The sequence below is a fragment of the Parasteatoda tepidariorum genome, chromosome 7, assembly GCF_043381705.1.
Source record: "Parasteatoda tepidariorum isolate YZ-2023 chromosome 7, CAS_Ptep_4.0, whole genome shotgun sequence".
In the NCBI taxonomy this organism is placed as follows: domain Eukaryota; kingdom Metazoa; phylum Arthropoda; class Arachnida; order Araneae; family Theridiidae; genus Parasteatoda; species Parasteatoda tepidariorum.
Genome location: NC_092210.1, coordinates 31,231,888 through 31,256,858, shown reverse-complemented (window position 1 = coordinate 31,256,858; position 24,971 = coordinate 31,231,888). Strand labels below are relative to the sequence as shown.

The 24,971-nt window shown below is 28.5% G+C and overlaps 1 protein-coding gene across 3 annotated transcripts; it reads right to left on the bottom strand.

Annotated features, from left to right (window-relative positions):
* Nucleotides 1-490: 490 nt before the first annotated feature.
* On the bottom strand, nucleotides 491-23,429 carry LOC107457092 (prostatic acid phosphatase). Of its 3 annotated transcripts, XM_016075153.3 has the most exons (10): nucleotides 23,127-23,424; nucleotides 19,820-19,918; nucleotides 17,315-17,395; nucleotides 15,037-15,180; nucleotides 13,322-13,420; nucleotides 13,159-13,248; nucleotides 11,906-12,026; nucleotides 7,293-7,378; nucleotides 2,260-2,586; nucleotides 491-637 (listed from the first exon to the last, which is right to left on the bottom strand). In XM_016075153.3, exons 1-10 carry the CDS (start codon nucleotides 23,307-23,309, stop codon nucleotides 536-538), a joined length of 1,332 nt encoding a protein of 443 aa, XP_015930639.1. In that variant the 5' UTR covers nucleotides 23,310-23,424; the 3' UTR covers nucleotides 491-535. The 3 variants fall into 3 exon arrangements, with proteins under 3 accessions (XP_015930639.1, XP_071039345.1, XP_042899113.1); XM_071183244.1 differs by lacking the exon at nucleotides 7,293-7,378 and having other exon boundaries at nucleotides 11,910-12,026; nucleotides 23,127-23,429; XM_043043179.2 differs by lacking the exon at nucleotides 15,037-15,180 and having other exon boundaries at nucleotides 23,127-23,427.
* Between the last annotated feature and the right edge of the window lie 1,542 nt (nucleotides 23,430-24,971).

Genomic DNA, 24,971 nt, shown 5'->3' with positions numbered 1-24,971 from the left:
ATTTTTAACCAAGCAATTTTTTTAGTCTGTAGTTTTGAATTTCTTAATGTTTTATTATTCATGTTAGATAAAATAAGGTATAGCTAGCGATTTTCCGAAAAAAATAAGCAGCCTCTAAATCATAGTTTTTTCAAATTTATTTTTGCGGCTGAAAGGCTCATTTATCTTTCAAATAAAAATTTAAGTGATTTTATTCGAGTAGCTGATTAAGAAGGAAAAAAATGAAAAGCTTAAGGACCCGATTTTGTTAAACTTTGCCCTATGAGTCTGAACCTTTCAATGTTATTAAAGAATGTATGTTTTTCAATCTTCAAATACTAATGTGAAATGCAAAGATTTTTTTTTCTTCTCAAGAGTCCCTAAAAGTTTGTATCAAGCAAACGTTTTTCTATTTTTTTTTCAATTTGTAGTCCTTGAAGAGCAAAACATTTTACAACGAATTAAATGTTTTTAAAATGCAGAATTGAGAATTAAGAAAGTAACACATTAATAAACAAGAGCACAATTCTTTTTTAACAGTCAATGCAAAACAATTTTACAATTTTATTATTGGATGAATATAGCTGATGACTATAAATATATTTATGATTTCCAGCAGCAGATGAGAGGTTTTTAACATTTCTGATGAAGAGACAAACTGCAATAAATAAAATAAAATATTTGTACATATAATTAAATAAACAGTTCACAGTATGAATAAAATTATTTTAAAAATTTAAAAAAAATAAAACTTATCTGAAGTTTTGCATGAAAAATTAAGGAATAATATATTAAAAAATCGAGTTGATATATTCTAAGTTAATTTTTCAGATATTGTGTTCATTTAATATAAAGTTTACCTTAAAATGTGTCGAAGAATTGCTTATAACATTTCTTAAAGATGCAGATGAAAAGTCGGTGGTTTGCTTAGTGTTATTATTGTTTTTAAAAATCAACCTACTTTTTCAGTTGTCTCTATTTTAACCTATTAAATTGCGACATACAAAAGATTAAAAGTTACAAAGCAATTCAATCGGTGCCTTTACTGCGTTAATTATTCGGTATCTTTTCCACATTAACTTTGCTTTTTAGTACCCAACTATTTTTCTTATTTCAATTACCGTTGACTTGAAATTATTTTATTTTCTATAAATTCGTTAAAAAAAAAGCACAACTATAAACAAAAATAAAACGTGGTTTCAGATAACTTTACATGGTGAAAAAAAAATTCTGGTATAATTATCATACTGTGTGGCAATGAAATTTCTGGTAAAAGAAAATCATATTTAAGATATTAAAAACTAAAATATATACAATATTTTAACCATTTCTATTCTATTTCGTAATTTTTTCGTTCATATGGTGAAAGTTTACCCGAAATTCAGGTTCTTAAAATTATAGTTCTTATTACCTCACGTTTAGTAAAAATTACAAAATTCAAAATTAAATTTTATCGAATAAATTATTTTTATGCCACGCTCTAAGGTATCTTGATAAAATTAGCAAATTTTAACACATAAACCAAATTTTATCATGTATTATAAAACCATGTTTTATAGTTAATTTTATCAAGATCATTAGCAAAGTGATTCTATTAAATACTACTGCATATTTTGGTGTTCTCATAGAGCCAGAAATACGGTAAATTTTTACCATATTCTGATAATTTTGATAATTTTTTTTCTCTGGGTGAAATAAGATTTTCATATAATTCAAATCATTAAATTATGGATTTGTTTCTCTCTCGTTCTTTCTTTCTTTTTTTCTCGGAATTTATCTACTAATTCGGTAAAGATATTATGCTTTTCACGTTGATAGCTGAGCTGGTAAAAAATTAATTAAAATTAAAAAAACATGCAATAAATTCCTTTACTCAGAATCGTCTAAAGTTCAACTTATAACAATGGATAAAGCGAAATATCATTTTTCAAATATCTCTCTTGAATGGATTAATTGAAATTTTTAAGCGATTTTGTGCATCGGGGACTAAAATTGTTCCTTGTAGTTAATTGATGCTGGTCCAAATTACAGTACCTTAGTATAGATGGTTATAAGAGATTTGCATAGCATGTTGGGGTAAGGGCAGACAAAACTATTGGGTAAACAAAAAGTAAAATTGATTAAAACTATTTTATTATAGGCTTCTCGAATTTTCGATATTACGAAAGTTATATACGAGTTCATTAAATCAGGGTTTGGCTGTAATGGTAATTATGGTATTATATAAAAATTTTGAATTAGTGACAAAGAAACTATAATTATTCTGTCACTTATACGTACTAGGGGTAAATCGCAAACAGTATCAAGTGAACGTAAAGATATGTTCATTTTGTAATCACATTCCGCCTTAAAATCATCAGGCCTAAACTGTGCTGTTTTGTTCAAAAAGCTTTCAACAGAACAGAAGCTTCCTCCACATTCTTCAAAATGCAATGATACTGGTGGATTGATTCGAATTTCTGGGCTTGAAGAATTGAAGTGAAGAAATCGCAGGGAATATGTATCATCTTCTTTCCACAATTCGAGAACTAGAACTGACCCCATAGGTGTTTCAACGAAACTAAATTTATTCAAGGTGAGTAACACCTGGGTTATTGTGCTCCCATGCTGTAAATAAGGAGAGGTATGTTAAGGAGAGCAATTAACATAAAGATCAAAGTTTTGTATACTTGCCTCAGAGTTTATAAGGAAACCCGATAATTTGAAAAATCAATTGAAAAACGGAAAGAGATAGAAGTGTACAGTTTGTAAAGTTCTGCTTAGAAAACGAAAATTTTCTCATCAAATTTTAAAATTGTTTAAAAATATATCATTAGATGGCGCTGCTGTTTTAAAAATAAATACTATTTGCAGAAAGAGTGTGATCCAGCCATAGAAAAAAATTGGCAGGCACATATGAAAATATTTCAGTTCGAATGGTTTCATATTTTTTCTAGCTAGAAGTTGCCAGAAAAATATTTTTTTAAAAAACTAATTTTGAGACTTGGTGAGAAAAATATCTTGATTTCCTTTCCATCTACTGCCTCTTTTCTTCCATCGATTTTTCAAACCACCGGCCATTCTTGATTCAACAGGTATCTTAAAAATATGTTATATAGCTCATATCATTTTTGAGGGAAAAAATGATATGAGCTACATAACGTTACTATGATACTACACATATTAGTATTCTATCTCAACTGTACTGTAGAACAGAAATGAGAGATAAAATCGATGGCATTATATTTTATGCAGCATTTTGTGGTTCACGGTGAAATTCATAAATTTTATAATTTGGTCGTTTCTATTAATTCAGTTGCTTAAGTTTCCAGCTTATCTGATGATAAATGGTCTATCTAAAATCGAAACTTTTTATAAGGGTCTGTAAGCTTAATATATATTAAATTGAGCCCTTTTTGTTACCCGTAAGTCCAAAATACAGGGTGTCCCAAAAATATTGTGTCTTGCTTCTAAAGGAGGTAGGGCATACCATAAGGATCAAGAAATGCTTAGCTGCCTCATGACTGGAAGTGGCATCGCACACCGCTAGGGGCACTTTCCTGTTATGAATGTATTGTTTGTTTGCCTTTGAACAGGTACCTTTATTGATCTGAAATAACCTTAATTTTGTGATTTATAATAATTACTGTCGAAAATTGTATTAAAATAGGCTTAGAAATAGCTGTTTTATCATATTTTAATGATTTGGCGACTAATTTGACAAGTTTTCCGGCCATAGGTTACTTCATAATTTATAAACCTTATGATGTGCCTTCTCCAAACGTTTGTCGCCACATTTACGAAACAATGTGTCTTGTCACGTGACGTTTTTAAATTCAATCCCTCATTGGCTCAATTGCGCATAGTATTGTAGTAATGCGTGGATTACAATTCTATAATTGTTGATTCTTTTGACCCGATGAACTTTAGTTTTAATGACGAAATTAAAGGAGTCAAAAGTGCGACAAAGAATTTTTTTTTTTTAATTTGAAACAAATATGTTTCAATATGCATTACAAAGCAAAATTTTAGAAATTTTTTTTCAAAATGGTATAATTTTTTTTTCTATTAACTAAGTTGTGGTCTGATATTCTTAGAAGATTTTTCCCAAGCATCTATACTGTTACTTAAGGATAATGTGAAACATAAATTTAATTTTATAAATGTTGAATCTGGATCAAATTAAATTAAAAGAAAAAGAATACTGCGATCTGTAATTTTACTTCGTCCGTGTATTTCTGAATAAAAAATATTGAATGTTCCTGAAATACTGAATGTTATTGAATATTGGATGTCAGAAACAGAAGGATTTTACATCATATCTTTTATTAGTCAAGACGGATGGTGCTAAGATGAAATTCTAAGATGCTAATATAAGATACCAGAATTTTTAAACTATTTTAAGCACTAAAAATTGAGATGCATGCCTCTAATCTCTAAGTTTATTTTTTCAGTTCCAGAATGCTACATTGTCTTATCTTTCTTTTTAACCAGTTTAATGAACGTGTTTAATGCGTGTACTAAAATACTCATTAAGGATACTCATTAGAGATCATCAAGTTTTCGCTCACTTTTGTGAAGATAACATTTATTTAGTTTACCAGAATACTCATTAGAGATCATCAAGTTTTCGCTCTCTTATATGAAGATAACATTTATTTAGTTTACCAAAATACTCATTAGAGATAATCCCATTTTCTAATTTATTAAATGGTAGTTTAAGATTGAAAATAAGAAAGGATTTATTTACAACACTTGAATTATTTTTTTAAAAAGTTTACAAAGTATTCTTGATACTATATAAAGTTTGTTGCTGAAAAACAACTATTAAAAAGTCAAGAGTATTCAAATTATTTTTGAAATCAAAAAACACAACCCTTCTCTTTAAAAAGCTAATTTAAATTTACTTTTATTAAAACACACTTTTTTATGAATATAATGTCAATCAGGGGTAATATGGCATAAAATTCTATCATGTCATTATTATCATTTCATTACTTTAGCTCAAAATGAGAAAGACTTTTAATATTTTTAATTTCGTATTTTTAATTTTGTTTTCTTAAGTTATTCATAGATTCTGAAAAATATCTTACAAAGCAGAACTGCACATTACTATACATTTTGGAAGTTTTTTTTCCAATCATTTTACATTAGTTTCATCATTTTGAGAGTCTAACATTAAGATGTCATATTTGGTATTACATATATTCTAGCTTTTAAAATTTCGTTACTTAATTAATCCTTTTATAATTAAATTAAACTAGCAACAAATTTTTTATCACACTTTATATGAAAAAACAAATATAAATACTCTTATTCTTTTATTAACAGTAAATTTAACGGATAAGTTTTTAATTAAATGCTCGACGATATTCGACGATAAATTCAGTACAACTTATTAATTCACTAAATCAGACATCCAAATCTATTTTAAACTTCATTTTCCTTTAAGCTACTTTATTTCTCTAACCACAAGAATGTTTCGATTACAGGGTTTCGTTAAATTCTAATAATATTTTTGGTGATTGATTATTCAAAACTTAAAATTTATAAATCTATAACATGCCATATTTTGAATCTCTTTTCATGCTCCTAAGTGTCCGTTTGTAACTATTCCTTTACTGAAAATTTGAACTTTTGGCGTTAGGACTGGAGTGTTTTTGATGCCCGATGTCCCCTTAGTGCGACCGATGAAAGTCATACGAAATCTATATATGTATTTCTCTTACACGGCACCAAAAAAAAAGCCTCATTACATCTCCCCGAATGGCAACGTTAGAAAATCGACCAATGATTGCTGCTAAAAATGTCACATGGCAAATGTCACATGAGGTGGCTCAGCATATAGCGCTTTTAAAAACGGAAACAATAACCAGAGTGAGCATTATCAGGTTGTTCAATTCAGATTCATGCCCTAAAAACATGATAATATTTAATTTAAACTCAATTAGGAATTAATTTGGCTGGCCTTCTCCATGACTATAAATATGTCACAAGGTCAGACTTTTGAGAAAATCAGTTTAGTATTGACTAAACAAGTTTTTAGTCATGGACAACTTTATGTTGGCCTCTCAAGAGTTAAGTCATTTGACAGCCTTTCAATAATTGCTCCAAAATGCCAAATCTATAATTGCGTTTTCAAAAAAATTCTAAATGCTAAGTGTTAATTTCTTAGAGCTTTGCGGAAAAAATTTTTTTTTGAAAAAATTTAATTGAAACTTCTATTGGCAGTAGGCAAGGGGAACTGCCAAAATCAAAACTCCCCCATTAGAAATGCAGCATGGCAACCTCCACATGGTATTTCTCGGGTAATGCTAACAGCCATGCATTTTAATTTATTGTATGTAAAACATCCTTATTTTGTTTTAAAATTTTATGTACTTTATCACAAATGTTAATTAATATAGAAATTGATTTCAATAATGCTGATCACCAAAAATCATTTCATTTAGCGATAAAACAAATTTTTGTGTTCTTGAAAATGAAAGACTTTTTGAGGGTTATTATCTCACAAGGAAAAGTTAGGGTTTAAAGTTTATATTTTTAAATAATAAAATTTTTTTCTAAAACTTTCAGAATTTCTAGCATTAACTAATTTATTATACACATTTAGTTGAATTTAGGTGAGTAACTGCAATATTTGATAATTTATTTTCCTAATATGTTTCTCATTTAGCTAATGTTTTGATTTTTTCACCATGTAGTACAATCTAAATAGCTAATATACTTTTTTAAAAGCCAATAAGAACATTGATAGAATTCTTCTACATAAGTACAATACTATGTCTTTGATGATAAAATACTATGTCTTTGATGATAATATACTATGTCTTTGTGTTAGAACATTGTGTTCATTGGCGAGCGAGCGCAGCGAGCCATGGTTCACGGCGTGAACCACATAGGATTGCGTAGCAATTCTCGGGGGTTGGCGAGCGTTAGCGAGGAGGGGGCGGAGCCTCCTAGTTGTTATATAAAAATGGATCTGTGTTCATTTTGGTAAAGAGATGACTTAATATTTTTTTTCTGATTTAATATGTTTTAGAATTTTTAAGAATAGCTATATTTGTTTGTTAACTTTACAAAATGCTGCCTAGTAAACCTTAGAAAGTTTTTGTTTGATATATCTCTGCAGTATCCATCTGTCAACAGAACGACAATCTATCAAAATCTTCCATGATACCGATTTTTTACGATACGCATGTTAACCATGATTAACCTTATATTATGCAAGGTACAATCTTTTTTTATTTTTAACTGTTTTAATTATATAATAGTTTTTTTTTGAAAAAAAACTTTAAAATATATACTTATTCAAATTAAAATCTAGTTCTTACTCCAGCATAGACAATTACACGTTTGTTTTCCATATCGTCATTCATTTTTAATATCATGTTGTTAACCATGTGATTTAGCAAATTACCTATGAAAAAAACAAAGTTCAATGGATAATCTCAAAGTTCAATAAATAAATACAATATCTAATATCATGATAAAATATAAATAAAAAGAAGAACGATATAGTAGAACTGAGACAATAGGATTCCCCACTTCGTATATATGCAAAAATGAAATAATAATAATGCAGTGAATGCATAAAATATCTATGTGGTTAACTGACAACTATGTGCACCAAAGTTATAACAAGCTTTTTTCTTTTTTTTTTTTAATTTAAAAAAAAATATTTCTGAAAAAAAAAGTCGATAGAAACTGAAACAATGTCAACAAGGGGTAGTTTAGTCTTAATAGGCAACGATTATTTTCATAATTGCATGCAATTTGAATATAATTTTTCTTGAAGTTATAAAAATCTTTCAATAATTTTTCTTAATAAAATGATAGTGGATAGTTTTAAGCCGAAAAAATACAAAATTATAGCACATTTTTAAAAAGGAAATTTTTTTAAAGTTATTAGTTGAAAAAGAACTAAAAATATAGCTATCTTTAATATAAAACCAATAAAGCTTCAACCCACCAGAAAAGAGACTTACCAGAAAAGAAAATTTCCACTTTGTCATATTTTATAATTGTAATAAATACTCTGAGTTAGATTTTTAATAAAATATATGTTTTTGCATCAATAAATACCGATGTCTGCAAATTTATTTCATGTCTTTTAAGATGCTCAAATTAACATTTTTTGAGCTACACAATGAGATTTTATATATGGCAATGCTATTTTATCATTGAAAACTGTTTAGAATATAAAAGAAAGCAGCTATTTCAACTCCTCTATGCTCGGCAGAGGAATCAGAAGTTTTTTTTTAGTGATAAGTGTTTTCACTCTTTGTTATATGTCTGTTAACCATAATTAGTTGCATAAAAAAATTTTATATATTTTTTATTCATCTGGATAAGGTAGCTATTTAATTTATTAGCTTAAACTATATTGGATTTCAATATTTATTTTTGTTCTGGAATTGGATTATTGTTCTTTAAAATGTCATATCCGTTACCTAATCTGGTAACAGAATTTACATTATTTTCACATTCTTTTTAAATTTAAATTTTCAAACATGTGATCTAGCTAGGTGAAATATTTGATGCCTTGAGTAACCAGAATGTAAATAAAATATGAATGTCAAGAATTAGGAAAGTAATGAATAAAAATTAAATTTACTTTATATTTTATTTATTTTATTTGTAAAGTTTGTTTATAATTCTTGAACTATTTATTTGTCTCAAACTTCTTTTACACCTCCCATTTATTCTTCGTTTCGTTTTCATGGTGAGCTTGAATACAAACTATTTTGAGGACAAATAATTCTGTGTTGACTAATTTAATCACAATTATATTATAAAAAAAACAGTGTTTTCTTAATATGCAGCTAATTTTAAGGATTGCATTTAAGTATAAAATTAAGGATTGCATTTAAGTATTTTAAGGATTGCCTCTCTTTATGAAAGGTGGCGAGCAAAAGAAAACGAGAGTGCAGCTGTCTAGTTTTGCAGATAAAGTTCATTTAATATGATATTCGCTTATTATAAATAACCGGTTAATGTCACTATAAGTTTCCAATCATGAGTTCTAAAGAACAAAGTGAGAATCAAGCTCACCGGCAAAGTTTATTCTAGCAATTCAGGGAAAGATGGCAAAGAAAGTTGAAGCGACAGAGAGCGAAGGGAAAGTAAATATAGAAACTTATTTGACGTCTTATCGCCGTCTTTTTACTTTTCAACTGACATATTTTCTCCCAAATGAACATTTTCTAACGATTTTTGCTAAGGCTTCTTTTACAAGTTACCTGGATCACCCATTCAATCTCCAAAAGAAATGCTCTCCTAATCCGAGAAGTTTAACATTGCCCACCCATGAAAAAGTGAACTCTTCCGCTAAACTTTCGTGCCTTCCGACTACTTGTCGTGGTAGAATAAAATGCAAATTACATTTATCAAGCGATTTCATTATTATTACTTATCTCCTCATTATTAGTAATTACTTAGCACAGTAGTAGTTATAATATTTATAATTAATAACATTTATTAATAATAAATAGATTGACTTGTATAGCAGCAACATACAAGTTTACCATTTCAATTGATATAGATATAAAAGTATAGTCTAGATATAGTAAATTGATCATATTAATACCGCCAACTGATGGAAAACGACAATGATAACGTTTTTACTAAAGAAATGATCCACAAATATTGGAAAAATGTGAACTACAAAGTCTTAGAACAACACCAATTTAGTATAAATAGACGCCTTGCGAACATTAGTAGGGGAAAAATGAGCTCTTCGCCCCATTTTTAGGGTTGACGACCTCTCTTACTATAGTGATATGGGACGAGCGTTTCTCCCCATTTCAAATCGACAACCTCTCGTCTGTAAAATGAAAGCTGCTCCCCACTTCTTTAGTATGAAAGTTGTAGATTAGTATGACAGTTCAATCCCACTGACAAGCTCTTAGTAGGGACAACATAGCATAGTTTAGACTAAAAAATGATTCTTAAAATTTTTCGGTTTTTTTTTTCTTTCTATGGGTGTATTTGAAAAAAAGACGTTAACTTTTTAATCTGAAAGAAGTTTCAAATGAATTCCTCATTGCAAATAATTTTTAAAAAATCGCAAAATGTCCTCCTGTATGTTAATCATATATATGCTCTTAATTGCATGGTTTAGATTAAAAAATGCTGCTTAAAAAATTTTAGCATTTATTTTTCAATTTTATTTATTTTTCAATTTCGTCAAATTTTACAAAAATACCCATAGATGTGAAGACATCTATAGGTATTTTTGAAAAATTTGACGCTAGCATTGCTATCTGAAACAAGTTTCAAATTAATTCCTTATTGCAAAAAATTGTAAGAAATTCGCAATAAGGATTTCATTTGAAATTTGTTTTAGATTACAAAAGAAGAGTCAAAATTTTCAAAGATACGAAAAAAATAATTACCCAAAACTTTTAAGACGCATATGTTTAGTTCAAACAATGTTACGTAAAGAGCATTAATATAGTGCGAGCAGTAATATCGTGCATTAATAGAGTATAGTAACATAGTGAAGGATATAGTGCAATTTTTTTTATAATTAATTGCAATGAGAAAATCATTTGAAAATTTTTCTAGCTTGCAAAGTGAGCTTCAATTTTTCCAAAAATATCCATATATGTTAAGAAATAAGTAATCAGAAGTTTTAAGAAGGTTTCTTTTACTCCAACCAATGACGTGTTAAGAGCATATGTATAATTGACGAAAAAGAGGACAATTTGCGAATCTTTCATAATTTTTTGCAATGGAGAACTCTTTTGAAACTTGATTAAGATTAAAAGATGAGCGTCAATTCTTTCAAAGATACCCGTATATGTCAAAAAATATGAGCTCCCAATTTTAGAAAGCAATTTTTAGTCTTAGCAATGCTACATTAAGAGCATAGATATAAAAATAACAAAGAACACTTCGAAAATTTTTTAATCTTTTTTTTTTTTTTTAATTTTTTGTATCTTTCTCCTACGAGAAATTTATTTGAAACTTGTTTTAGATTACAAAGCAAGAGTCAAATTTTCGAAAATACCCATAGATGTGAAGAAATAAATACTAAAAAAATTTTAGAAGCATTTGTTCTAAACCATGTGACGTTAAGAGCATATATATGGATAAATTAATGGAGAACATTTTGGGAATTTTTCATAATTATTCGCGATGAGGAATTCATTTGAAATTTGTTTCAGATTAAAAAGTTAGCTCCAAACTTTGCAAATATACCCATATTTCTTAAGAAATAAATACCGAAAAGTTTTAAGAAGTATTAGCTAACCATGCTGCGTAAAGAATCATATGTTACCCTTACTAAGAGTTTATCATTGGGGTTGAACCATGAACTCTCATCCATACTGAAGAAGTGGGGTGAATCGCTCATCCCATAGCACTATAGTAAATGAGGTAATCAACCCTAAAAGTGGAGTGTAACGCTCATTATCCCCCTACAAACATCAATATTAAGAAATGTATTACTTTACCCAATTGTTCATTTACCTTTTACCCATATCTTGTACCGTTTCTTAAATAGAACCGTAACAATACAGCCTTCCTTCAGTTGGCTTTTTTATCTAGTAACTCATAGTCACTTTATAATACCTAGATACTACTTTTATAACTAAAGCTGCTGTAGTTCGAAAGAAAAAAGGTGGTTATTTAATGTATTTCACTTGCAACACTTTGTATATACACTTTTATTAATTGGAAAAGTTTTCAATATAAATGAGGATGCAAAGTCATCTTTAATGCAAATGAAATATAAATAGTTAAATCTTAAAACTATTGCTAGTTCTTATTAGAAACTTTTAATTATTTTAGATAGTACATTTTTATGAGTATTTTAGTTTACATCGTATTAAAATGATGTTTCACACTTATTTTTTTAAAAATGAGTAATAAAGAAGTGTAGGTGTTCAAGATGGCGGATATTTTTAAAAATTAAATTTTTTAAACAAAGATATTGCATTACCTACTCGATATCTAAGCAGAATTTTTGTTGAATATAGGAAGTAGTAGTTGAGAAGAATTTGATATTCTAACTCATCTCGACATGGCTCTGACCACTTAGGCGATGATAAATTGAAATATTCCTGAAAAAAATTCTTTATTTATAACCAAGTGGACATCAAGTGGTTGAAGACACAAATCAGACAGGACATTAAGTTGACTAAGACTGAAATTTTAACATTTCTAATAAAGAGATTAAAAAAAATGATAATGAAAATCCTTTAAGTACCTAGTGTGTTGAATTTCTCAAAAATAAATAAATAAAAAAATTAATTTCAAAAATGAGGAAAATAAGCTGTTTTTTCCCCAGTAAAATGATTGAATATGTCAAGGACAGTGATGCAATAAAATTTATAAAGAAAAACAGCATGAGATTTAAAAGAAATATTTTCCGTTTAAATACCATGAGCCCAACACATAAAATATTCAAACTCCCATCAGTTGGTAGTAGAGTTAGAGGTTATCCAAACCTTCGTAGCTGGACTTCATTAATGCAGATTTTAAAACAAGTAGGATATCGAACTGGCAATACCTGGCAGCAAAGAAAACAACTCGGAAAAATGTTCTAGAGAAAGCCAAGACCCATACCGCGCTGTCGGTCCAATGATGATGATGAAAATTATTCCAAACAATAGTATAACATAGCTATACAGCTTTTTTCTCCTCCGTATACCCTCTTAAAATTTTGCCTTGCCGTTTGGGCAATATGTATATTTAAAACGTGATAAATATAGAGTTTTTAACAATCGACATGTGATATAATGATCCAATTAACTTAAACGAGAATGGACGTCATAATGCGAAGACATTATATCTTGATACCCATGCCCAAAAATAGTATAAACTATTGGTAAAAATAACTTTTTTGAAAACTTTAGCTAAATTTAATGACTTATTTGCTCAATGTGGGTCTTTTGTTTTGATAGCGAAAAGTATGCTGATACTTATTTTATCGGAGAAAAAAAAAAATTTAAAAAAATTGAATTTCAATTGCAAATTTGGAATTTATTTTTCAGTGTGGACGTTCTAACGGATGCTGAAATAACATTGCGTTTATGAAATAGAAGTGGTTTTTATGTATCGGCGTTATAATAAACGGCGTTTTTTTTCTTCTTTTTTTTCTTTTATATAAAAATATCCGTGAGTAAACGGGGTCAGTAAAGCATTTATAATACAAAATTGCAAATTAATGTATATATATATATACCATTTTACCTGAGTATTCAATGTTCTTGCAATATCAGAGGCTTCAAAAGGGCCTTCAACTACTACTCGTGTATGAAAAGTTAAAAACCTGTAAAGAAACTAGGAAACGAAATTTTCAATTTTCAGTTAAAAAATGAGGATAAATGTTCAGAGAAAATAATGAAATATTAACTTTATGCCTTTCCAAAGTCTCGTTGTAGAGTTTCGAATTGTGGAAAGCATCAAGCTCATCGTTTGCTCTTTTGCATTTACTATTTCTTCCAAAGATGTCCTAAAAATAAAATAAAAAACAAAATTTAATCACTCTAGTCGAAGGCTGATTTGAAAATCCAGATTTTTTTAATAAACTACTGGTTTACTTTGTTAAACTGCGAAATATTTTGGTAGGGGAAGGTGGTGTAAGATCGGGTAGCTGAGATTCGAATTTCAGTTTAAACTGTTCGATTTAGGAGCTGTCAGAGATAATCAAGCTGTTCATTGCTCTGTTGAGAACACTTCTTTTTCTGAGTAGTAATACAGCGACGATAGCAGCACCACAACTCAAGCTGATGAATTATGGTAAAATGGGTTTGAATTTGTCCAGATAGAGGGATGTGTAAAGAACAAATCAACACTCAGAAGCACGATTTTTAGTGACAGAAGTTTAACGTAAGATGCTTACGTATTTTTAAATGGTTGTTACCACACACCGAGAAAAAAGTATGTTTAAATCTATCAAAATATAGCAAAAAATACCTTATTTCTAGCTCTAAAGAAACACTAAAATCTCAGTAAATTTTACTGAAGAGTACTGATTTTGGTAAAATTAACAATAAAATATGTTTTTCTGTAATCATATAAATGTTTTTTTTTATCGTATGTTTGATAGTAAATAAAATAAAATTTGGTAATTTTGTCATGATACCTTAGAGAATTCGGTTAAATTTACTTTTCAGTTTTTAATTATTACTAATGTGGGGTAATATAACGTGGTGATGTCACCTGTTGGGCGAGTAACAAAATGAACTGAATTCAAATTACGTTGAATGTTGCTAATTTCTTTTTTCTTTTTTTTCAAGAAATTAAACGAAAACACAGGATTGGAAACAAATAAATTGAAATATGCAAGTTATTTCTATTCCGGTTCAATCTATTTTGACTGAAAATTGTTGAGCCTGATAAAGATCCAGAACTATAATACTGAAAACCCGAATTTTCAGCTAACTGTTGCCATACAAACGAAAAAAATGCCAAATGAATGGTTTAAATACCGTACATTTTCGTTTTATTAACCAGAATTATATATATTTTCTTTTACTAGAAATGTCATTACCAAACAGAACGGTTATTTTACCAGAATGAAGACATCATTCGACTCTCTATGCGCCGAATGTTGCATATGACATAAACTATAAACAAATATTTCCATCATGAACAAACATGAATCAATTCCATCAGTAACCATTTCCAACATGAACAGAGTACATCAATAACGTATTCTGTGACACAGATATTCCGTGTAAGTTTGTCTAAGTAAAATAAAAAAGGGGCAATCAACTTCAGCCACTAACAATCGTATCACTTTACACTTTTTTGGATACATTCTTTTTAAAACAAACTTACTTTCACTTTTAAATGCTCTCTTATGATCGTGATAATCAGTAACACACAGTACTTCTCTTTCATTCATTTATAACCTCAAATGATAGCGCTGCTATCGTTAGTTTATATCTAACGCTATCACACTTGCTCACTTTCATTTTGGCAGCACTTATACTTTATTAGATCATATCAAGTTTCTACTGGTGGAAAGCACCACTGTGAAAGGTTTTTGGAAATTTCACACCAATTATATATCCTATCTTATTCAGTGCAAATTTTGAAAATTATAATTTAATGAAAACTTACCTTATAGCCTGCAGTATATGGGATGATAGGTTGCCATTGAATCTCATCAGAGAATTGATTCTCTTTTTTCGGTGCATACAAACCTGCCATGAATGCATACGCTCCATACAAAGCTCTTGCAGCTTCCGTAGCTAGCACATTAACCTTTCGAAAAAAGGAGATTTTAAATTTGCGCCTAAATGAGACATGCGGCTAATTTTTTTAGCTATTTTTATAAGACTTCCAAATAAGTATTTTGTATTATAACTTTGCATTAAACTTAGCATTAAACTTACTTTTAGAATTCACTATGTGAATGATGAGTTTAAAAAATAATTTAAATACTTAATGTTTAAAACAAAGACTGAGTAACAAACATTCAATATATTTAGTTCTTGTTTTTCCTCTTTCTTAACTTATATTGTTTAGCTAAAATCTAAATCTTTTACTTTCATCAAAAATATCACCAATGTTGATAATTCCATTTCTAAACAATTAAAAAAGACGCCAGCATTAAAACACTTTATAAGAATCATTCTAATCGAAAATTTAAAGTGCATAAATTCAGGTCCATACACATCATATTTAACTTCGTAGCTGCAAGTAACATCTTTACAATCTGCTTTCTAGTGTATGCATAACTTTTAAAATTCCTATCAACATTTTATATAATAATAACATTGTACTTTTGACGTGACCTGTCAATATGTTGGTGACCAGTGGCCACTCACAAAACAAAATCAAATTATCTGAGATTTTCAGATTAAATTTAATTGTGTGAAATTTAATTTTTGTGAATTGTTCTGATTTAGATTAACATAAATTTTCATGCAATTTTGATAATTGGAAACATAAATATGTGTTAAAAATTTACATCAGAATACTGTAGGAAAAAATTATACCTACATTGTCAATTTTTCAAACCTTAGAAGTGAAGTAACCTGGGACCTCAATGGTCCACTGTTCTCGAATCTTGGCTCAATAAGGGTTCAAAGGGTTCGTCATTTTCCGATATAGGCCCTATATGGAATTGTCCGATTTACCCGATATTTTACATAAACTTTTCAACCAATATTGGCCTTATAAAGAGTTCTCAGATTCACCCAATACTTTAAATTCAATATAGACTCTATATTGGCTGTATATAGGCCGGTATTGGCCCTATATAGGACCCATGTTATAAAATCTAGACATCCCAATATTGGTCCCTCGGTGCATGTTTATTAAGGACCCAGAGCCAATTTCGAGCTAAACTGGGACCAAGGCAAAATTGCTGCTAGGGAACTAATGCTACTACATAAAATTTTCATAAAATTTAACAAAATATCTTGCGATTTCAATTCGAGTCTTTCATAGTTTTATAACAGGCTTTAGGCAGATCGGAATCTTCAATAATGATTACAGTCCTAGCAATTTAGGATGTTAAGCAAACTGAAATTATTCGCTACAACTTTTTAATGATGAATTATTTATTCAAATAGTACTGGTGACAAAAAAAAATTGTAGTAGTACTTTATTTATGTCGCACTAGAGCTGCACAATGGGCTGTTAAAGATGGTTTGGGAAACATTCCTAAAGATGATCTGAAAACATGCCATCATAATTTGGATCCTTTAATGAGAGGATGGCCTTCTGCTTTCGTTGATGTCTTTGTTATGTTTGTTATGTTGATGTCGTTGATGTTAGTTGATGTCTTTGTGATAAAACAGTTTAACGAAGACCAATACCGCACTCCCTTGGTCCCTTCGCAGACTGATCAAAGTGATCACCCACCCACTCACTGACGACTACCAGTAGTACTTGACATCGGTGATCAACTGGGAACCGCATTTTGATGATCACATGATCACAAGAAAAATAAATAAGAGCACGTTTGGATAAGTTTTAGAAGATAAAATTGGTAACATAAATGTGACCAATAATAGACTGAAACATTCTGCTTTGTAATAATATAATACTCTGTGAAATTAATCTGACCAACAGTAATGTTAATTGCTGATATTCCAGAAATATATCTAAAGTTGAAAGTCTATTTCCCTGAGAATTCCAGGTATTCACTGTATTGTGTGGCCACTCTGTATTATTATTATAATAATTATTCGTTATAATTCGTACTTAAATTAATTGGTTGCAAGTTTATAGCGTTGCTATTTTTACTTATTATTATTTTTTTTCAGCATACTTTATGAACTCAAGGAAATACATTCATTTATATGTCAACAAAACTTAAATGTAGTTATTATTATTTTCGAACATATGATAAAATCTGTACACATAACGAAAAGGAAATTCTACTTACTTCCTTTGGATTGGTCGTTATAAAATTCTTATAAAAATTTTGCAAGTGTTTTCCCATTACATAGTTTTGAAGCCTTCCTAACTGAAAATAAAACTGAAATTACAAAAATGAAAGCATGGCTGAATAAAAATATAAATATTCAAAATTACATGGAAATTCTGGCAATTAACGTTTTGCACTATTGCACTGAGAAAAAAAGTATGGTCAAAACTACCAGATTGCGGTAAATTTTACCGTGTTTTTTGGCTCAATTGGTAATGGTTTTTTGGCTCAACTGGTAATGGACAATCAACACCAAAAGCTCAGTTTTTTTAACGAAACGCTTTGGTAATGGATTTAATAAAATTAACTCTAAAATATGGCTTTATTATGTGTGTTTAAATTTGGCAATTGGTGTAAAATGAGATATTCTTATTACGAGTAAACTCTAAGGTATGAGATACCTTAGAGTATGGCATAAGAATCATTTATTCGGTTCAATTTACTTTTCAACTTCGTATTTTTTTGCTAAATGTGTAGGGATAACATTTATATTTTTGAAAACCAGAATTTCCGGTAAACGGATACCATATAAACGGAAAAATTGCCAACAGAATGACTAGAATATCGTATACTTCGGTTTCATTGACCAGAATTTTGATTTTTTATATCAGAAATGTCATTGCTATGCAATGCGGTTATTTTCACCCGATATATTTAGTGTAAAAGTAAGGTATTTGGTTTATAAGTAATATCCTTAACAGATAGAAAACATTTTTATGGTAAACAAAATTTAAATATGAATTTAAAATTCAGTGTATGGATGAACTTGAAACGGTATCCGTGGAAATAACTATACTTGATTATAACTGGAATCTGTGAAATCAGATCTGTTTTAATACAATAAAAAAGTTGGAATCTCTTATTTAAATATTATGAAATGTTGATGTTATTTTCTGTTGCTCGTCAAGAAACAAAGATGAATAAAAAGCAAACATGGGAGATGGTGAGCGATGATAGCAGAAGGCAGAATTTATAGTTCATAAATACCCTAATGTATGTGTTAGTAATCCAGCTCCATTATCAAAGAAAACTCAACTAACCAACTCCATGAAGTCTTTGTTAATCTAAGTCCGTTTTAGATATTTTAAAATATCTATTAAAATATGTAGTAGCCCAAAGGTCAAGAAAACTGAGATGGGCACAGTCGGCCTTGGCCCTCTTAATGGGCTGTCGCGCCACTGAGTTAGTTAAAATATGTAGTAAGAATATTTATGAATAACACAATATCCTTCATTAATTAAAATAAATAAGTAATAAAAATAATCCCGAGTAGCTATTAAAAATCAAATTATAAATTTTTTTCTCCAATATAAAAACCTTGTTTTATATTTAGCTACTTAACAAAAATTTTGTTGCCATTCATTAGGGAACTAAATATTGGAATATAGTACAAAAAAATAAGAGTGTGTTGTACTAAAGTGTGTTAATATATATTAAGGGCATACATCACTAAGAAACACCCTGAATGCATACAATATATATATATATATATATATATATACATTCTNCAAAATGAAAATAAATACAAGAAAACACGGGGAAAGTTAAGAAAAACAATAAGTTTCATCTTTTTTTAAGTTTTTTTTTTAATTTTTTTGTTTTTTTATATTTTATTTTATTTTCTGTTTTTACGTGTTATTTTTACTTATTGTGTTCTATTTTATTTGTTGTAATTTTTGTAGAAATTTTTTTTGAATGCTCCTCACACTATTGTATTAATATATTTTGCTTCGGCTATATTGATACAATATCAGAAAGCGCACTCTTTTTTGCGGATATAGTCGTGTGGGCTGATGAAAAGATTATATCTTTTATTTTCCGGTTTTTTTAAAAAAATTTGATCCTTTTTATTTATTTTTTATTTTTTTTAAAAAAACCAGTTGTTAGTTAGTTATTTTTAATATTATTCCCCCCCCCCTTTTTTTTTCTTCATATGTCTATAATTTTCCTTTGTTTTAAAGTCTTTTCATTTTCATTTAAAGTCTTTTTCATTTAAAATTGTCTTTTTCATTTAAAATTGTATTAGTACTCTTCAAACAAATCATCAATTTTGGTTAGTAAATATATTGTTTAACGGTTTTGGACTAAAATTATGAAGAAAAAAATTGCTTTTACTAATAACATTCATTTAAGAATTCATTTCAATACATTCCTACATAATTTTTTTATGTTAGTTTTTTAAAATTATTTGAACAGAAAGAACAAACTAACACTGTCACACTGTCAAATACTGTTTTAAATTTCATTAGTGGCTCTTAAGCAAAACGTTGATTACGATTTCAAAAGATAATTTAAATTATTAGAGTAAAATGGTTCAAGATGGCTTTCATATTGACGTTCATATCAATCATATGAAGCAGAGAAATGATATTATTTATATACCATATTATGTACACCATATTTTAAATTGAGTAAAACAAGTTTTATGGAGTTAAACTTACCATGCAATGCTACAAATCTTACCTGGGTTAAACTTTGATATCCTTCTTTCCAAAAACCCTGGGCGTTATAAATATTTGTAGGCCATGAAACATAAGGTGCTCGATGACCGTGCCTAACAATCTGCAATGAACACATATGATTACCGATTAAATTTAATGGGCTGTTGATTTTACTTAAGAGTAAAATCTTTTACGATTTATTCTTATGCTTACACATAGCAAACTATTGGCAATTAAGATTGTATACAAAATTAAAATTTTGACCTAAAAATAAGATCAAAACTATCAAAATATGGTAAAATTTATCGTACTTCTCTCTCCATGGGTACACCAGAATGCTCGGTAATTTTTCCCATACTGCTTTGGTAATGATTTTAATAAAATATGATTTTATAATACATGATGAAATTTGGTAAATATAACAAAATTTGAAAGTTTTATCATGATAGAGCACGATGTCAAAACCATTTATTCGGTTAAATTTACTTATCGGTTTTATATTTTTTTGTAAATGTATGATGAAAAGAACTATAATTATGAAAATCTGAGTATCTGGTAAGCCATTACCATATGAAATGAAAAATCACCAAATGAATGGTTTAAATATCGTATATTTTAGTTTTATTAACCAGAATTGTGGCTCTTTCTCACTAAAAATATCCATACCATAATACAGTACGGTAATTTTCCCGGTTTTTTTTTCTCTTTATATAATGTGATAGATTTAGATTCGCTGTTTTGATACTAAAATCATTTAAAATAATGTATTTATGTTAGTCTTAAAACTATAATTTTATTACGATAACAAGTAATAAATATTGTAATTATAATAAATATTTATAATAATAAATATTAATAATGATAATAATATAGTAATAATAAATATTTATTTTATAACTATAATATAGTAATAATAATAATAATATAGTAATAATATTAATATAGTAATTATAATTAATAAATATTTATCTTTGTTGATCCATAATAAATGTCCTTAAACTATGTCATTGTTGTTCTCGAATTATGCGACGTATATACTTGTTTTTTTTTCTGCTCCTTAAAAATTTTAAGATATAATTATTTTTATTTTCCCAATATAACTGTCTAAACTTTCTAATTTGTCTCAGATGTCTTTATTATACAGTAATCTATATATATATTTCTCTTACACGGCACCAAAAAAAGCCTCATTACAACTTCCCGAATGGCAACGTTAGAAAATTGACCAATGATTGCTGCTAAAAATGTCACATGGCAAATGTCACATGAGGTCTCAACATATAGCGCTTTTAAAAACGGAAAAAATAACCAGAGTGAGCATTATCAGGTTGTTCAATTCAGATTCATGTCCTAAAAACATGATAATATTTAATTTAAACTCAATTAGAAATTAATTAGGCTGGCCTTCTCCATGACTATAAATAAGTCACAAGGTCAGACTTTTGAGAAAATCAGTTTAGTATTGACTAAACAAGTTTTTAGTCATGGACAACTTTATGTTGGCCTGTCAAGAGTTAAGTCATTTGACAGCCTTTCAGTAATTGCTCCAAGATGCCAAATCTATAATTGTGTTTTCAAAGAAATTCTAAATGCTTAGTGTTAATTTCTTAGAGCTTTGCAGAAAAAAATGTTTTTTGGAAAAAATTTAATTGAAACTTCTATTGGCAGTAGGCAAGGGGAACTGCCAAAATCAAAACTCCCCGATTAGAAATGCAGCATGGCGACCTCCACGTGGTATTTCTCGGGTAATGCTAACAGCCATGCATTTTAATTTATTGTATGTAAAACATCCTTATTTTGTTCTAAAATGTTATGTACTTTATCACAAATGTTAATTAATATAGAAATTGATTTCAATAATGCTGATCACCAAAAAATATTTCATTTGGCGATAAAACAAATTTTTGTGTTCTTGAAAATGAAAGACTTTTTGAGGGTTATTATCTCACAAGGAAAAGTTAGGGTTTAAAGTTTATATTTTTAAATAATAAAATTTTTTTCTAAAACTTTCAGAATTTCTAGCATTAACTAATTTATTATACACATTTAGTTGAATTTAGGTGAGTAACTGCAATATTTGATAATTTATTTTGCTAATATGTTTCTCATTTAGCTAATGTTTTGATTTTTTCACCATGTACAATCTAAATAGCTAATATACTTTTTTAAAAGCCAATAAGAACATTGATAGAATTCTTCTACATAAGTACAATACTATGTCTTTGATGATAAAATACTATGTCTTTGATGATAATATACTATGTCTTTGTGCTAGAACATTGTGTTCATTGGCGAGCGAGCGCAGCGAGCCATGGTTCACGGCGTGAACCACATAGGATTGCGTAGCAATTCTCGGGGGTTGGCGAGCGTTAGCGAGCAGGGGGCGGAGCCTCCTAGTAATTGTATAATATACTTGTTTTTATTATTCCCTTAAACCTCAATAATTCTGTGACATTCTTGTTTTCATTACTACCTTGTAACTCTATTCTCCCACGATATTTGGTTCTCGTTTTTATTATCACCTAGTATCTCTATCATCCCATGATATTTTCATGGCATTCTTATTTTCAATATTACCTTGTACCTCTATCGTTCCATGGTATTTCTATAACATTCTCGTTTTTATTATTACCTATTACCTCTATCGTTCTATGATATTTTTATGACATTCTTATTTTCATTATTATCTTGAACCTCTATCTTTCCATGGTGTTTGTGTGACATTCTTTTTTTATTATTACTTTATATCTCTATTGTTCCATGATATTTGTATAACATTCTTATTTTTATTATTCCGGCAAAACAATTCAACATACTTGGCCCATAATAATTTTTCAATATACTTTATTATCTCATAATAATTATCTGATATTTGTCTTTAATGTTCCACGAGGGTGTTGAAAAGGGTTAGTTTAACAGAGAGAGGATCATTTTATAAAAGGTACAGGTTAATTTGGAATTATGTTATCCATTTAGTCGATAAGTTATTAGTTTTTTTTGATCGATTGAATCATTAAACCAATTATTATTAAATCATTCATTAGTTATAAGTAATTATTAGCAAATTATTAATCCTTTGTTAATTTCAATAAATAAATTTTCAACAAGAAAAATTCACAAAAGTCGTTGAATTGAATATGAATTATATCATGGAATGTTTTTGAATATCATGGGATGCATCATGGTAATGTATCTCTTTGAATATCATGGGGAAAATATCATGGAATTTTTTGAATTCAAATACTTGGTAACAGAAAGATTGGAATAAACATTTTACAAACTTATTAAATTAATTATTGCATGAATTGGAACTGAAGATCAGAACTTACCATCTGTAAAAGAACGAGCTCTCTTTTTTTCTCGTTCGTAAACAACATGAATGGCTCCAAATTAAATGGCTTAAATAAATATGGCGTATCTGCAAAGATACTATCGAGGACATTTCTTATACTAATAAGAAAAATTAAAAGCATAAAAAGGAAGAACAATTTTCTCTTTATCCGTCTCATCATCAATTCGACGATTACACGTGTTATATAGAGTACACATTTTGATGAGAATACACGCACATATTTCAGGAAATATAAAACTCCGATTTAGATGATCAGAAACTATAAAATGGATAGATCACGTAATAAGCCACCGAAAATTGTTTCAATTCACATGTAATAATATTTCGCCTTCGTTCGTTATGTTTGTTCAGACACATACAGTCATTACTTTTGGGATAACTCAAAAATAACTTAATGCGTCAAGAAAATCTAGGTTTATATTTTTCAATACAAGTTTTAATAAACACTTCTGTTTACGATTTTGATGAAAATCTGTATATATATATGTTATTAAATCATGTTAGGATTAAAAACCTTACGTGTTCAATAGAATTTCAGTTTTTGAAATGAAAACATCGAGATAAATGTGTAACTGAATACTGTTAGTGCCAAAAACTAAAAGTTTTACATACCGATACTGAGAGAAAAGTATGCTCAAAACTACCAGAATATGTTAACATTTACTGTATTTGTAGCTCTATGGGAACACCAAAAAACTTTTGCATTTAGGCAGCGATTTTTGGCAAAACTAACAATAAAATATGGTTTTGTTACCATCCTGATTAGTAGTGAATGTGGTAATTTTCTCATGATACCATACAGCATGGTATAATTTACTTTTCAGTTGCTGTTGTTGTTTTTTTATTTTACCAAATGTGGGGTAATAAGAACTATAATTCTGAAAACTAGAATTTCCGATTAATTATTACCATACGAATGGAAAAATTACCAAATGAGTGGCTTAAATGTCACAGATTTTCATTGAGAAATTTCATGTTTTTACTGAGTTAAGGATATTTTTGAAAACTGCAATAGCGCAAATAAAATATCAAATATCCAGATACTTTAAATAAATAATTTTTGTGTACTGTATTCTTGTTTAAAATTCGATTCACGCGGTAGATAATTTTCTACTGTTAAGACTAGTTCATATTTCTCTTTTTAATGACGCGAATGCACAGAAATTAGGTACTTTCAACTCGAAAAGAAGTTAAGGAATTATGTCTAATCATGTGATTTAAATCTGATTTAATTGGATGCCCGTAAGCAACGCCACGTGTGTGTGTCGAACTGGATTGGCTTTTGAATCGGTAAATACCACGATTTAAAAACGAAGATGTCACTTGCAGGTATCCAAAATACTTTTCCTGTACCCAATTGAATATACTGATTAAAAGAATATTCAAGGAAAATAAAAATTATGTATAGTAATAAATAAGTTTGTACATCAAGAAATACTTCGTAAATAAAGATTATAGTAAGAAAATAAAGATTTTTTATTTTCTTTAAAAGTAAAATAAAAGAAAAAAATATTTTGAAAGTATACATCAAGTTAATACAAATCTTTTTTGCAAAATTTTACACAAAGAAAATGATGAATTTCTTTTGACGTTTCGTTCGTAAATATTTCAAAGGCAAATACTTGATTAAATATTAATATACACAATTTGGGCATTATAATTCACTTTTAAATTTTAGTACAAATAAAATGAGCTTAATTTAATTAAATTATATTTGACAATCATAATGTTAACTTTTGCAGTATATAACTATTAATTAAATATTTACTTTTCAGAAGGCAAGTAATATCTAATGCAGCAAAAAGCGAAATATATATATATA